At 35.4% G+C, this 16401-nt stretch overlaps 1 protein-coding gene across 4 annotated transcripts in view; it reads left to right on the top strand.

The window, feature by feature from the left end:
- The window catches only part of PTPN3 (protein tyrosine phosphatase non-receptor type 3), a 160609-nt gene that overhangs the window by 109592 nt on the left and 34616 nt on the right, over positions 1 to 16401 (top strand). For all 4 annotated transcript variants that reach the window (XM_010708587.4, XM_010708588.4, XM_085220542.1 and 1 more), the window contains exons 13-16: positions 1497 to 1631; positions 2960 to 3136; positions 14540 to 14563; positions 16153 to 16351. In XM_010708587.4, the coding sequence (XP_010706889.3) occupies positions 1497 to 1631; positions 2960 to 3136; positions 14540 to 14563; positions 16153 to 16351 (535 nt within the window). The remainder of the gene's footprint in view (positions 1 to 1496; positions 1632 to 2959; positions 3137 to 14539; positions 14564 to 16152; positions 16352 to 16401) is intronic.

Genomic DNA, 16401 nt, shown 5'->3' with positions numbered 1-16401 from the left:
TACAATCTTGTATTGAGGAAGTGACTTTCTTAACACTTGTCAGAATGCAATGTCTGGAGACATTTCTCTCTTTCAAAACTGCAAGTGGATGAAAAGATCCTGCATTTATATACACAATGCACATACAGGCGTTGCATAGTCCATATAAATTTAAGGAATAAGTTTCAAAAGGTACCGGTTTAGTATTATTCCAATTTTGGTGTCCACTGTGGGACTTGTCAGGTATTGGTAATTGCTAGTCACTATGCTAGTTTTTTTCACTATTTATGGAGCTTTTTGAGAGTCTTTTCGTGGAACAATGTTGTGTAGCATATTCTTTGCTTTATTTTCTCTGCTACATTGTTTGTCATCTTCAGGAGTTGGATTAAGGTTTTTAATTTGCTATAGTGTGTGGCCTTGGCTTATATAATAATAAAATTATTATAAAACAGCGGATAAACTGATGTGGTGTATGAATTCAGCATTGCAAAATGACTGTTGTGGTTTAATCTGACAGTTGGCTTAGCACCACGCTGTTGTTCCCTTACTCTCCTCCCATTTCCCAGTGGAATGAAGGAGAGAATAAAAATAAATTAAAAAAAGAAAAAAAAAAAAGTAGAATTCATGAGTTGAAATAGTTATTTAGTAAGACAGAGATAAGGAAAAGGATAATAGTTATGACTATGTAATAGTTAAATATGATAGTTATATGTGAATGTATATAACAAGTAATGCACAAGTAATTCCTCACCACTTGCTGAGTGATTCTCAGTTATCCCCTAGCAAGCAGAAGAGAGCAAGATAAACTTTCACCCTCTTCAAAACTCCTTCTGCATAATGTCATATGGTATGAAATATCCTTATGGCCAGTTCAAGTAAGCTGTCCTAATCCTGTTCCCTTCCAGCTCCTTGGGCCCTGAGAATGACTTTGGCTCTGTACAACAAGGCTCAGCATCAGCTATAAATATCGGAGTGTTATTAACATCGTTTTTCTCCTAGAACCAAAACATAGCATCATACCAGATGCTCTGAAGAAAACAATTCCATCCCAGCTGGAAGTAGGACAAGTTCTTATCTGCTGAGTCATCACATAGATAAAGTGGTTGTGTGCTCAGTTAAGCCGTAGTGAGTTGTTACCAATTCATAAGTTTTAACAGAAAACGTCTAGAATCTTGTGCTCTATTGAATTATGTTTTGTCAGGCACTTGGCTTGGTGCCAGCAAAACATGCCAAATTTCCTGTTTTCCTTTCTATCTGCTTGAACACAATGAAGTTAAAAATAACTCTCAGAAAAAAAGTTATTTTTACCCAGGTTTTTGATTAGAGTTGAAGTAGGGATGAACTAAACAGTTTTGTTGCAACAAGTGAGGGACAGCAAATCCCTGTTTTATAATGAGGGGATAAGCACAGGTGATTCTTTAAAATGTGAATTATGTAATGTACTTTAAAAAGTATATTTTATTTATCCTAATTATGCAATACAATTAACATAGATTTTCACTTTCAATGCTTTTCAGGTCTGTAAACAGCCAGTACTGCAGAAAAGTCATAGGTGGGATGGTTTGGAACCCATCTATGAGGAGATCTTTATCTGTTGAGCATCTAGAGACCAAAAGCCTTCCTTCTCGATCACCTCCTGTTACCCCTAATTGGTAAAATAAGTTTCATCCTTATCCTTACCTTCCAGCCTTCTACCTTTTCTACCTTGCATGTCTTCTAGCAGACTAGATATGTAGTGTCTACATATATGCTGTTATTTTGAGAGTATATGTAATGACAAGGAAAGAGTGAGTGTAATTTACCTTAACTTTAGCAAGGCTTTTTAAACTAGTCTGTATTAACATTATATCCAAAATATGATATCATGTTCTGGATAGGTGGATAGTAACATGGGATGAATAACTGCTGGTCTTTGAGGGGTAAATGCTAATAAATTTTACTCTACTTGGAGAGCAGTAAAATGTGGTGAGTACTGCAAGGGTCTATCATGGAATGTGTCCTGCTGTGAGGAGAGACTGAAACAACTGCAATTCTTTAGCCTGGAGAAGAGGTTTTCCAGTTGCCTATTAACAGCCTGACAATACTTAAGAGGAGGTTAGCTGGAGGTTGTGGTCAGGTTCTTCACATTGCTGCAAGGTGGGAGTACAAAGCAACAGAGGCTCAAATTGGAATTAAGGAAAAATCAACTTTTCCACAAAGACAGCTGAGCAGTAGTTTGCTTAGAGGATTTATAGAGTCTATGTCCTTTACATTTTTTGAGATCTCACTGGATAAAGCTGTGAACAGCCTCATCTGACCTCAGTTGACACTGCTTTGAGTAGGACATTGTACTAGATGACTTTCATAGGTGCCTTCCATACTGAATTATCCTGTGACCTCCCAGTATCTAAAGGGGCCTATAAGAAAGCTAAAGAGAGATGCTTTCTCAAAGATTGTAGTGATAGGACAAGGGATAATGACTTTAAGCTAACAGAAAGTTGATTTAAATTAGATATTAAAGGGAAATTCTTTACTCAGTTCTGGTGATGATCTGGAACGGGTTGCCAAGAGACAACATGTTGTGGATGCCCCATCCATGGATCATTCAAGGCCAGTATAGAGGGGGCTTTGGGCAACCTGATCTAATGGGAAGTGTCTCCGACTATGGCAGTGTGCTGGAAATAAATGGTCTTTAAGGTCTCCTTCAGTCCAAGTCATTTTTTAAGTCTATTAATATAACTTTAACAAGTACAGGTAGCACTAAGGGATTGGATGGACAGTCAGTTTACTGCTATATATGTGGACGTATATAATCACCTCGTGCCTTACCAAATTTTATAAAACTCATTATTTAAACTGTTTCATCTGTTGTTTAAAGTGAGACCTGTAAACCTGACAAGGCGACTTCAGGGCATAGATTGAGGATGATTTCTATTCTACTGCAGAATGTTCCACAAATGATTACAACCTACTAACTTGTCTTCATGTTCCCTTTTTTAAGGCGGAGTCCTAGACTACGTCATGAAATTCGTAAGGTGCGACATTCATCTGTCGATAACCTTACAAATGAGATTTCTTATATTACTGAGACAGAAGATGTTTTTTATACATATAAGGGCTCTCCAACATCCAAAGACAGCGATTCAGAGTTCTCTCAGAACCATAGTCCACAGAGGAGGTAAGGGCTTCTGCAAACAATTCATTGCTTGTTTTTCTTGAAAAACAAAACAGCTTTTGTATAAAACAGTGATCATAAGTTATAATATTGAGTTCAAACAGTGTTTTGTTTGTGTAAGATTTATTTTTGACAAATTGTTAAAAGTGCAAATGTGATACAAAAAATGCTGTGATTCAAAATGACAAGTTTAAAAACCAATCCTTCATTCCTAAACAAAAATTCTCAGTAAAGACAGAGATGGTAAGCCTTTTTGTATCTGTAATATCCCATCACCCAGGAAGTTTTGCAACCCTTTCCCACCTATTTATAAACTTTCTTTTCTCTTGGGGAATTTTCATTGGACTCTTAAGAGTTCATTTGTTTTCTACATTATCAGCTCCAGCTGAGTTGAAAGAATTACTGCCTTAGATTAAACATGGAAACGTAATGATACTAGTGGTCATCTATCTTTTTCTTACTCTGAGGAACTGTAGATTGCCACTCTGAGGGCAGTCTCTGCTTTTTGCCTTCAGGTGCTTTGTTCTATTCCTTAAGGACCAACTGTCTAACCACTGCTATGTTTGCTTCCAGGATCTGAAGCTCTTGTCTTTCTGCACTGATTATTTCTTTGTATATATATTTATTATGTGGCTTTCCTCTTACTTACAGAGGTATTTCTCAATAAGTAACTTCATATTAGTATAATACTAACTTCAGAAATAATAAAGGTACCAGGTCATTGATCAGTCAAATTTTAAACAGAAAATAGAGCTACTTTGAAACTTTAATCTGGGGAGAATACTGTGTATTAAAATGTAAGTTCATTTATATTATTACAAAAGAAAAATAGCTTCTGATGATCCCTTCCTTGTAACCTATATACATGATATATTTTGAGAAGCAGATTGGTAGGAATTGCTTATCTCTTTGATAGCATTCAGCTACATAGCTGTAGCTTTAAACCCTGGACATAAAGTTGTCTTCAAACAATGAAGAAAACAGTTTTTGTTAGTACATTATAGCATTGAAGTTTCTATGGAGGAGGGTGGGGGGAATGAAAATTTAACGTGCTGTATGCATATTTGGAGTTTGTCACTGGGTCATCAAAAGCATTTTTCTATTTTTCTTTCTGCAAGTCAGATGAACCATTGTGCTAGTAGTGTCTGTAACAGCTGAAATAATATGTGTTGCCTCAAGGTGTTGAGTAACCACAGATATGAAGTTGTGTCTTTCTTGTGTTTTAACGTTTACAGACAATTTATTCCCTTGCAGAAGTAGTTAACCAAATAAAATTAATGTGAAGTAGACCATATGAGGAGATGGTGAATGTAGAAACCATGACAGAAAAACAAGTTGCTACCCTGTCTACTGTACTGGTAGATTATGTCCAGACTTCTTCATTCTTGCTTTTATCTTCTCCTGCAGTTTTTCTCCTTTCTGCTTTACCTTTCCAATGCCTACTGAGGGTTGAGTGGGAAGGCCTGGTTTCTATGGTGTTTCAGACAGAGAAAATAAGATGTTCTAAGTGTGAAAATAGCTTATTTATTTTCTGGGCACTGACTTATTCTGCTGTATCTGAGTTACATCACTCACTGTAGAGATTGTGGTTATACCTCAGGTAAACCTAATTTTCTGTGAATGATTCCCAAAGTAGTCCTTGTTTCTTTGGTATGTTTGTAGTATTGGATTTTGTGCATGTAATTGAAAAATACTTACATAAATGTGGTTAATTTAAATTAAAAGTATGTTTAGGATGGAGAATATTGCGTATAGAATTAATGGTCCTTTATTACATTAACTGTTAGATGTTTGTGTAGTAAAATGGTCGTTAGTACTTCAACAACTGAGGTAAAACATTACAGTACCACACAAATAAAAGAATGTTTAAATCTACACTGAGGTTTTCAACAGTTTGTATTAGTCCACATTCCACTTATTATTTATATTCTTACACTTGTCATTATTTGCCTTGCTTCTTTTGTTGAAAGATGTAAGGTAAAATTAATTTTATGTGTAGACAAATATTTTTCTCTGAATGCTTCAATGAAATAGCTGGTAGACCAGATTCCATATCTGCTCTGTAAGAAAAGCATTTAATTTGCCTGTCTTTGGTATTATGTATGGACAAACATTTGTCCTACTCTTCTGCCATGCTTCAGGATAGTTATTAACTTAAAAAGCTTGCAGTGTGCTGATAAAACTTTTAAAGCTAACGCCTATTTTTGTCAGACTGATCTTTAGTAGACTTGAACTGACATAGTCAAGACTTGCTTTGGAAAAACACTGAAATTGCAAATCTGTTCTTGTAGATGAGGGCCAAAATTAGATTCTCATAGCCCTGCTTTTATACTGACTTTAGAGGACTTTTTTTTTTTTTTTTTTTGCTGCTTAGTCTGCAGTCTCAAGCAAAAGTGTAAATGATGAATGTCTTTGATGGGTAGAAAAATCTGAAAGAACTGTGGAAGTTACTAGCAAGCAACTGCAAGATGCTGATATTAAAACCCTTTATTGTTACCTGAGCTGGACCTTGAATCTTTGTTAAAATCGTATGGCTCCTTAATCTTAATCTGTAGCTACTGTGGGCATTTTGGGGACTTGGGAAATGGGAGATAGTTTCTGCTTGTTTCAGTTCAGACTCTGGATAATTTCTTAGGATTTTTTTTATCAGGGAAACATCTATCCCAAGACAGAGTTGCCTTCAAACTCATCTATTTCCTTACTGGGACAAATGTATTGGTAGAACTTGTCTGATGAGATTTGTTGTGTACTTAATCTATTAAATCATGTCTGGAATCTTGGGGGATATTGGATTTATAGAAGATAACAGTGCTCCAGTCTCCCAATAAGTCTTTTCTCCTCCTGATAGTACGAAGGAAAAGTATTTTCCTGATCAATTTTCTTCTTGAATACGTTTAATAATTTAAGGGAATCTGTCACGTTCTCTATTGTTTATAGAAACAAGTACACAATTTAGAAAAATTATGGGGAACAGTTCAGAGACCTAAAATGTATAAATTATTAATATTATCTTTAGTTATTTCTTTCACATTTCTCAATACATTGTGCTGTATCAACATGTCACCACCTAGAACTGTTTCCCGTTATATAATCAAATAACCATGCTGGAGATGAGGGCAAAGAATATCCTGTTATTTATCATATTCTTTCTCTGAAGAATACAGTGATTGTTTTTAAAATGTTCTTTGAGTGAGTATTCTACCTCCTAAGTAAAATTTGAGCTATAATCTACAGACTGTGACTGAAAAAAATAAATAAAAGTAAAAATTAGAACAAACAATGCTCATAAGTAACTTCTGAAAACCAGGGCAGACTCCTATTTTGTTTCATATTGGTGTAACTAGACTGCTACCCTTGTGATTTACGGTTCTATCGCATTGAAGTAAATTTGAGGCTCAGATATTGTCAAAAGAAGCAGTTTTTCTCTCTCAGATTAGAATCTGCAGAAAAGATTAGAGCTATTGCATATGTATAATGGACAAAAAGGAAATGCTGTAAACTCAAATTAATGTATATTAAATAGAGCTTTATTCACATAGAGTGAATAGGTTTGCTTATCTAAGCCAAGCTATCTCAAACCACAGCTACATGCAAAGCCTGTCATTGAAGACGGTGCTGAAGAGGGCTTCAAGACTTCTGTTTAGTCCAGGGTAATTCAACCTTTGTGAAGAAACCTTCCCTGTTCTTTCTCCTCTTGCTTGCTGTGCTGCTGTTTGTCTTAACTGACTAATACTGCCTTTGAAAAATTAATCCTAGGACACAGCTGGAGTCTGCACTGAAGTCTTGCCTCTAATACGTTGCTTTGAGTGTTAAACGACTTTTATTATTTCTATGCCTCAGCAGCACCAGATCTGCTGAGTCTATCTTCTGACTGTGTTCCCTTATTTCATGATATATTTAACCCATCCCTCCATATATACACACATTGCTACTACTGTTTTGTTTCAAGAATAGTGGTAAGATAAAACATAGTATTTATTAGGGACTCTTGGTAGCTGTTTTTCACTTACAGTTGGCTTTCTCGTCTTGCCCTGAAGGTATTTTGCTTTTGTTGAGATATCTTAATTTTCTTCATTGAAGCACTGCTGAAATTGACTTAATAAACGTCTCATTTTAAGCTGCATGTAAAATTTATTTTTGCTTTTCTAGATTACATTTCCTATCTTCAGAATTCCTTACATGTGAATATGAAGGGTTGTGACTTGCCTTTGATATAGGAAATTATTATTTCTAAAGTCATGTCTGCTAAAAAGCTGCTTTATTGTGTGGCTTTTTCAAAGCTGTTTGTTTATACCAACAGGCTGCCTGGCATCAGATCATCCTGACCATCTACTATCCTGATAGGCAGAGTTGTGAATTGGAGAAGCTTACCTTTGAGAAAAATGTTTCAATATATTATATTTAAATCATAGCTTGTTCTAAAGGAAGTCTGATGGAGTTGTGCAGAGAATTATTTTCAGTTAAAATTTTTTACTTTTTTTAACCTACTGTTATACCTGAAGGTGATCATTGTTGAAGTCTTTCTTCATAAGAGTACATTTGCAGCTTCCGAATTTTGAAATATACACACACGTGCACCAAATTTGGTATAGAAGAACAAATTGTTACTGATTTGTATTTCCACGACATGAACTCAGTATGTACGCTGCAGTGCCTCTTTGATCAGGTAGCAGTGTTCAGATGAGAGGTAATGGCCTCAAGTTGTACGAGGAGAGGTTCAGATTTGATATTAGGAACAATTTCTTCTCAGAAGGAGCGGTGAGGCAGTGGCACGGGTTGCCCAGGGAGGTGGTGGAGTCACTGTCCCTGAAGATGTTCAAGAAATGTGTGGATGTAACACTGAGGGGCATGGTTAGTGGGCATGGTGGGGATGGGTTCACAGTTGGGCTAGATGGATCATAATGTTCTTATCAAACCATAACGATTCTATGATTTGAGGGCAAAAGTTACAGTAGAAGTTAAGTAGCCCTATTAAAGTATGTGACACTGTTTAAGACCAGATTAGAAAATTAGTAGCTTTCAAATGTAAGTTGTATTTAACTAGAGTGATAAGCTGATTAAATTTTAGAATCATATCATCTAACATGCTTGATGTTGTAGCAGATACTGGTATTTGTCTTGACATAGCGTTGTCCATCCCCAGAGCAAGATTTGTTTCTCAGAATTGACATCTATTAAAAAAGTAGCTGATGTAAGGAATATCAGCTGAGTGCGTAGCACTCCCAGTAGTTCATGTGTAAGATCCTTCACAGGTGGTTTGAAAACCCTTTACCATCTATTAAGAAAATTAAAATGACTAAAATGTGTTTGCTCCTGTTGTGTAGATTGAAATGTTTCAATAATTCATATTTTTAACACTTGTTGAACTTTTAAAATCCCAATATTTGAGAGTTCCAATAAAAACCATAAAGAAATGTAACTGAGTAATAGTATTTTAAGGAGCTTTACATTTCATTTTTTTCACATAAAACTTTTCTTTCTCTCTCTTCTCTCCCCCCTGCCTGTAACAGCATTTTATTGAAATTTTTGATACCTTAGTTGTGACAGCAGTGTTCACACTTCACTGTGAAATGAAAAATGAAAGTATGAATGAAAAAGAGGGGAAGGGGAGAGAGGGGAATACAACTGTGAAAGGCACTTGTTTTATTTAATGTTCTTAACCTCAGAGGATCCAGCTGTGGAAAAATGCATGTTTTTCAGGCAGTGGCTATGAAATAAGAAGAGTATCTTCCACTAATTCCCTCATAGCATATTTAAGATTTTAATCCAGTTTTGTGGGCAGTCCTTGCTGTTGCAAACAACCACACTTCCCTTTTATTTGAATGTTGCAGTATTAAAGCTAAAGCAAGCTAGCGTTTCTTTCAGAGATGGCAAGGCTCTGGAAGTAAAAGCTTACTGAAACAAATGAGTTTTCTTATAGCTGAAGATAATATTACCTGCTTATTCATATTGCTTGTGTGGGACCAGTATCTCCTCTTGGTGAGGAACAGAGTATCTTTGACATTGTAAATTCATCTTGAATAGCTTAGGCTTTTTTTAATGCACCTATACCCTTACTATAGGTGAAATTGTTTGGATTGTAAATATAGTGGCATGCTCTTCTAAAAGATTTTGTCATGTTTTTGGATATATCTCTCTGAGTGCTTGTTAATAAGAATATATAAATTCAGCCACATATATGAGGTGCTAGCTTAAGGGAAAAGAACACTGAGTTATTGACTTCGAAAAGTATTCCTGTAAAGCTTTGTAGAGAGCCTTGTGAGTTAAACTGTTTAGTTTATCTTGTTTACTGTATAATGAATTAAACTAGGATTTTGGCCCGTTTGGTTTGGAACAGCAGACTGCATAGGACCAAGTGTATGAGTTCTTTAGAGTAGACTGCGTCCTAAAAGAAAAGATTAGCTGCAAGATTCTATTTAATCTGTGTTTCAGAAAGATTGTTGTAAAATATGTCTCTAAGAGATGAGTTATAGTATCAGTCAGTAAGAAAAATTGACAGATGAGTCTGTCTAAATCTTGTACTTATATTTAAAGACTTAGTGTTGATTAATCAGCAAGATAAATCTGGCTAATTATTCACAGATGATAGCATGTGATGTATGAGAGGAATCAGAAGGCTGGAGCAGGGGGAGTCAGTCATGTTTTTGCCATAGGCTGCCAAAAGAAGGTTATCAAATATATGGAATCAGTCTCTTGGAGGTGTGCAACAAAAACATGAACCCAAGTGATGAACCCAAGTTACAGCAAGGGAAATGCTGAGAAGTCACAAGGAAGATGAAATTCATTCTGAGCTTGATTAAGCCCTCAAAGAGATTGACAGAAAAGTTGAGATTTTTCCTATCCCTGCAGAAATTAAAAACTCATCTGTAAAAAGGACCTGATTGTCCTTATATAACTTTAAAGTTGGCCCGTCTTTGAACATCCTCCCATGCTTCTTTCCAACTTAAATTACTTCAATTCTATAATTTTGTTATAAATGCAGTGTGTTCCTGCATAAACTTTTTCCTTTGTTAAACATGTTTGCCAAAGCTATACACATCTTTAATTTACATTCTAAAACTATCCTTTGCTGGTGATATAGATGGCATAATGTGTGCAGTCCCAGAGTTAGAGGGGAAGGAAATAAATGGGTGAACTAGTATACAAAAGGAAATTCACTGTCATTATGCTATGAATTTCTGGAAGTGCATATACGTTCCTAATGTAAGTGTGATGTATCATCTGACGAAGGCATTGCATTGAAAATAGATTTCCTGAGCTTAGGCTGCATTTGTTCAATTCTTTCAGCTTACTGTGTTGATAGACAATAAACTGTAGCTCCATGGTGAGAGTTGGTAAACTTACTATAGAAATACATTTTTTTTATTCTAACAAAGATTTTTGTATACAACATTTCTCTTGATGGAAGTACTCTTTAGATATATCAGATAAATTCATTAACTACTATCTTGACATAAAATTGAAAATACTGTTAGAGAACTCAATTTATAATGCTTATTACTTCGGTCCTTAGTCACACACATGCATGCTTAATTCCTTGTTCTTACAAAATCTCCTGCATTTCTTAAGTCTGTTGTCTTTGTTGGTGTACTTCAGTCTATCTCAAGGAAGGTGCTTTTCCAATATTAGGCAGTAGATCTCAGGACATTTCAATTTCTCTTTAATTAACCTTGTCATTCCATTTCTTACCATTTGCATCCTCCTCATCAGCTGTGTTGGACTTGAATGTTGTTGGTTTGTTGGTCTTTTGGAGGTTTTAGTGGGGTTTTTTTTGAGACTTTTCTATAGTCTTTCTCTGTCTTCTATTTTTATTTTTTATTTAGTTCATATTCAGACAAACCTAGAATTAAAATATTCTTCCTGGACCTTCACTTGGGATTATACCGTATGTCATGTTCTACCATATGTTTCCTAATTTGCTCGTTAATATAAATATCACTTCTCTATCCTCCCTCTGTTCCATTTCTGCACCTTTGCTGATGGAATCTTGCAAAAACCACTTGTCAACCAGATGAGATAAAACACATGTGAGCCTAAGTGACTGTGAAATAAAGACTGAACATATTGTAAAGAAATGTAGGAATGCTGCAACTTTAGAAATCGCGACCTCAAGTTTTTATACACACCTTTCAGAACCACCAATAAGTGATTTTGGGTTGAACACCCCATGATTTTCAAATTAGGCTATAACGCTGTTACTAATGGACTACTATGGATTTTACGGTGCTCTTCTACTCAAATATGCAAAGAAAGAGAACATGTGTTTATCTTACTTATGCACAAATCTCTTTTTAAAATATATACTTTATTAAAATATACTACACTTTTAGTTTGTCAGTCAAAAAAAAAAGTCACCTCTAAAGCCAAAATGCAAATCTGTGATAAGGCAAATTTTGCAGCAAATTGAGCTTTTGAAAATTATCAGAATACATGAAGCTATATGAAGTATGGTCAGTAAAGGAACTGTAGAGGAACTGAAGAAAACCTTTCATGGCTAATGGCAGCAGCTTATCAATATGGATGTTTGGAACTTACAGAAACTCACTGCAAAACTTGAGCGTACTGTGAAAGCCACAAGTTTTTCTGTAATAGTGCTCAAGTAGAAAGCAGAAAGAATCTATGTAGCTGCCTTAAATGGTTTTTCTGCTCACTTGTTCACAGAATTTCTGAATCTTAACTGTGCAACTCATGCTGTATATGAATTTGTTTAAAAGGCAGCAAAAAAGATGATGCTTTAAATATCTTCTGTTTAATTTGTTTATGAATAATAATCCCAGTTTAAATGGGTAGTTCTCAGAAAAGATCTGGTAATGGAAATACTGCCACATTCAGTCTCCCCACCCCTGCAGGTGTTAGAGAAAAGAAGCTTCAATAACTTGAAGAACACTACAAGGGCAAAACCTACAGATGTTTCCTTCTGTTGTTTTTAGAGAGGGAGTTTTGCTACAGTTCTATTGTTTCAGTTGTCCCTTTTCTCTTGGGATTTTACTTTACCTTATCATCATCAGTTCTCAGAATAGCAAATTCCCTGGTAAGGCACGCGTCTGAGGAGGAGTGGTCTTTACTTGAAACTTGACAGAAGAGAGGTAGATTTTCACAGTAGAGAGTTTCATTGTAAAGATTATCACTGACACAGCAATCTGTAGTGAGTGGAAGATTAAAATGGCATCTTTTTAGATACACAGTGGAGTAAGGAAGGGAAATTACTTGCAGTTGTGAAGTGTTTGCATGCTGAGCCAATGGAAAGTTTATTCTCCTTGCAAGGAATGTCTCTTTTTCTTGATGAAAAAGTCGATTGGTTGGTCTGGTGAGTGTTCTCATTTATTGACTTAAAATATGGTGCTTGTTGTTTGTTGTGAAACGAGTTGTGAAAGATATCTTACTAAAATGTAGAGTACAGTTTGGCCAGAAAATATGATCCTGTTGTTCCTGTTCAAAGTACTTCATCACATTGGTGAATAATTATATGTCAGAAGTAATATTTCATTGACTTGTGAAGATTAAAATTCTTCAGCTATAGCATGCTGTGCTGCTGAGGACTTTATGAAGACACAGCTCCCTTGTCACTGATGAATTCTGTAGGGGTTGAATTTGGTCATTTTCTAGGTAACCTTTTTATACTCGAAAAGGTTACAGAATGATTCAGTAACTCCTTCAGACTGATACATCTGAATTAAAGTGCAGTAATTCAACAGATGAACCTTCAGCAAATATTACTAGGAATTTATATCCCACATTTCAGTATCTGGATATATTATTGAGGTGATTGAGAATTTGCTATTTGTTTATACATAGTATATGAATGAAAATGGAAATATTTTTTTCTATCTCAAATGGCCTCACTCTCTTGAGGTGGGGAGGAAGGAGATTATGTTAAAATAGAGACATCATGTCTAATTGCATTACAATTTTATGGTGTGTAGTTCTCGGTGGAAGCTTTTAAGAGGGTTAACGTATGATAACTTGAATTCTGCACAGATGTTAATAATAGAGCTGTATCCCTTCTCTTGTGGCATACACAAAAATGTGTGGCTTCACTGTTGTTTCCATCAGATGGAAATCAATTAGCTTAAACTAAAATAAATAAAAGCTTGTGTCATTGCACTGCCTGTGTTCCCACTTCACAAAGTCTGGACAACAGCAGTCAAATCCTATGTAGGTGTGGAGCTTTCAAGGTAGAAATTATTTTTAACAAGCTTAGTGAAATCATTGACTAGACAGAAAAAAACTTTAATTTTCTCTCACTGAGTAACTCCAGTATGAGCTCAACAGTTGTCTGCACTGCTTAGATTGGCTGCTCAGGCAGCATGTGTATGTGTGCATGGTGCCAAAGGATCTTTTCCAATGCTGTCAGTTTTTCATTTAAGTATGGTTGAATAAACCTCAACAGAAATCCCAAAACTGCCAGCTGCTGGTACTGTGTCTTCTCACAAAGCATCACTAAATGTCTGATTTCATAGAATCACAGAATGGCTTGGGTTGAAGAGGTCCACAATGATCATCTTGTTTCAATTCCCCTGCTATGTGCAGGGTTGCCAACCACCAGACCAGGCTGCCCAGAGCCACATCCAGCCTGGCCTTGCCTTGAATGTTAGTTTGCCACTTCTGAGAACAGAGTACTGGGCTATGTAGCCAGTCTAACACTTCTTCTTCATTTCTTTCCCTCCCAATTTAAGCTATCGTTTATTCTAGGACAGTAAGTTTTACAATTACAGATTCCTTCATTCCTAGATGATAATGAGCAGAGAGGAGAGTTTATTCACTTAGATGCCATGTGTGTGGATATTCTTTTGATTATGCTGTTACAATCAGCCAAGCTGCTCTGTGAAAACTCTGATTAACCACCCTTCTTTTCTGTGTTAGATTGTCCTGGTCTGTGTAGTCACTGCTTTAGTTACATTTTATGTTAAAATTCTGTCAGCACCTTTTCTATTTTTGCATGTAACTAACCTCTTTAAAGGAGCCTATGCTAATTTCTCATTACCTACATGTAAAGAAATACAGCGTAAAGAAATGATTTACAATATGTGTAAAGAAATACAGTGACATCTTTGGTCATCATGACCCACATCTAAAACTTTTTCAAACGACGTAGTGTATCGTGTTAAATAATTGTACACTGTAAACTCTAGCACAGTTTAGGCTACAGTAGCAGATGTGTGTTATTGGTAGTTGGGTGTGTGCTAAAAGTGGAAGTGAATTATTAGAGCTGCCCGGTGATTTTTTGTTGTTTCACAAATTCCCTCATTGCCTGATTTAGACTCTCTGCACGGGAATACGTTTTTTTTAATTTACTGTCAGCACATCTTTTGGCTTTTACACTTCTTTTTCCTAAATGGAGTTCCTGTTTTCTTTAAGATTTAACCTCTGTTCGCTTACTGAGTTTTATCTTTTTATTTTTAACAGGCCGTCTGAACAAGAATCACCAAAGTGAGTCATCTTTATAATTTCTACTATGGAATCTTTATCTTAAGTTATCAATCAAATACATAACTTGAGTTGATTTTTCTAAGTACTGGTCTTGTGTGATTGAAGGCAGAAATAATTGTTGAAATCAATGAAGATGGTAAATCTTTTCTCAAAAATTCAGTTTTTGCATGAGGATGTGAGAAGACTTAAATCCCAATAAGTGTCTAAGCACTATTAACAAAGCAAAACAATGATTTTCTTAAACTGTTCCATTTCTTGTGTAAAAATTTAATGATGCCAAAATCCACTGGTGATTTTACTGCCAGAAGGCAATAACTAAAGCAATTTGTCACATTATCCCAGCGTTAATTTTTTCCGTGGTGGAAACTCATTAAGAACTAAACTCCTAAGTTGCAAGTGAAATTTTGTTTTTAAATTAACTATATTCTGAAAAATATGTTATGATGTGTTTATATATAAGTGGTTCCTGCTTGCTAAACACTGACCTCACAGGAATCATGAAAGCCTCTTTGAAGCTACCAAATAAAACCAGTAATTCTTTTTTTTTTTTTTTAAGCATGATTACAGTTCACTAAAATATTTTAAAATTATTGAAAGAGCCAAATGAATAATATCTTTGAAGAATATTTTCCATGGTAATTGAAAATGTTGTAAAAACATTGTCAAAAACATTTCATTCATACTGCTAAGTACATGTAATAAAACTGAACATCAGTAACATTAAGGCAAAAATAAGTTAGCCTGCTGACCTCTGGCATCATGTTTGTTAGTTGCAGTCAGATTTCTGCAAACCAAGAAGTAAATGTCTGTATTTATTGATAGTTGTTGCACTGCAAATTCTGCATGTAAAAAGCCTATGTTACATTCCCTTATAATATAGTTTTATTTCTTCATGCTGGGATTAACTCTCACAGGATGGTAGTAGTAGAAGTAAGATATTGCTTTTAGGACTGGTGAACTAGATAATGAATTGTAAAAAAAAAAAAAAAAAAAAAAAAAAAACACCACCAACAAACAAACAAACAACAACAATAGAAAACTAACAGTATGCATACATGCAAGGATCAAATACGATTCACTGTAATGCTGGTTATCTGCAGCACTACAGAGCGTGCTTGCAAAGGGTACTGGCCCTGATCATGATGATCTACGATGCAAGTGAAAGATCTCTCTACAGTGGGGTAATACAGGTGAATAGAATTGGTAGCTGAAGTATTTTCCCCTAGGGTTTGTTCTCCTTTCCTCTTTTGTTGCAGTGATTTCATGTACCACTTCAGCAGTGCCTTTCACTGTTGACCTTCAAGTATTTTGCTAAAAATGTCTCTCTTGCTCTAGTTTTATTCTGCCCATTCTTCTAGGCCTCCACTGAACAAATGATATGTATAGATCATTCTCCAGTCCCATTACTTTGCATGTCAAGAAGTGCTGTTTAACCTCAAGTATAAAAAAACTTGCTCTTTTATCTGAGTGATACATTTGCACATTTTACTCAGTTTAATGTAAAAATCTAGATAACAATACTTCTCTAATACACACACACACATATATATATATATATATATATATTTTTTTTTTTTTTTTAAATGAAGGAACGTATTGGGAAATAGTCCAACTCGGAATTCTCTGACCCATACCTCACCTAAAGCATTGACTCAGTCTCCCAATGGAGTTGGTAACATTTCTGACTCTTACCCATTGGAAGGGGTGGATAAACACTTCCTAGAAACATATGACAATGTTACGAAAAGTAGCTCAACAGATGATTCCAGTCAGTACTACTGCGATAAGGTATGTTCAGTTGCATTCTTTTCAAGTCAAAACTGTTAACATATGTAGCT

Source organism: Meleagris gallopavo, chromosome 3 (assembly GCF_905368555.1).
Source record: "Meleagris gallopavo chromosome 3, MGAL_WU_HG_1.1, whole genome shotgun sequence".
NCBI classification, from domain to species: domain Eukaryota; kingdom Metazoa; phylum Chordata; class Aves; order Galliformes; family Phasianidae; genus Meleagris; species Meleagris gallopavo.
The sequence above is the reverse complement of the archived record's forward strand: the minus strand, read 5'-3'. Positions and strand labels throughout refer to the sequence as shown.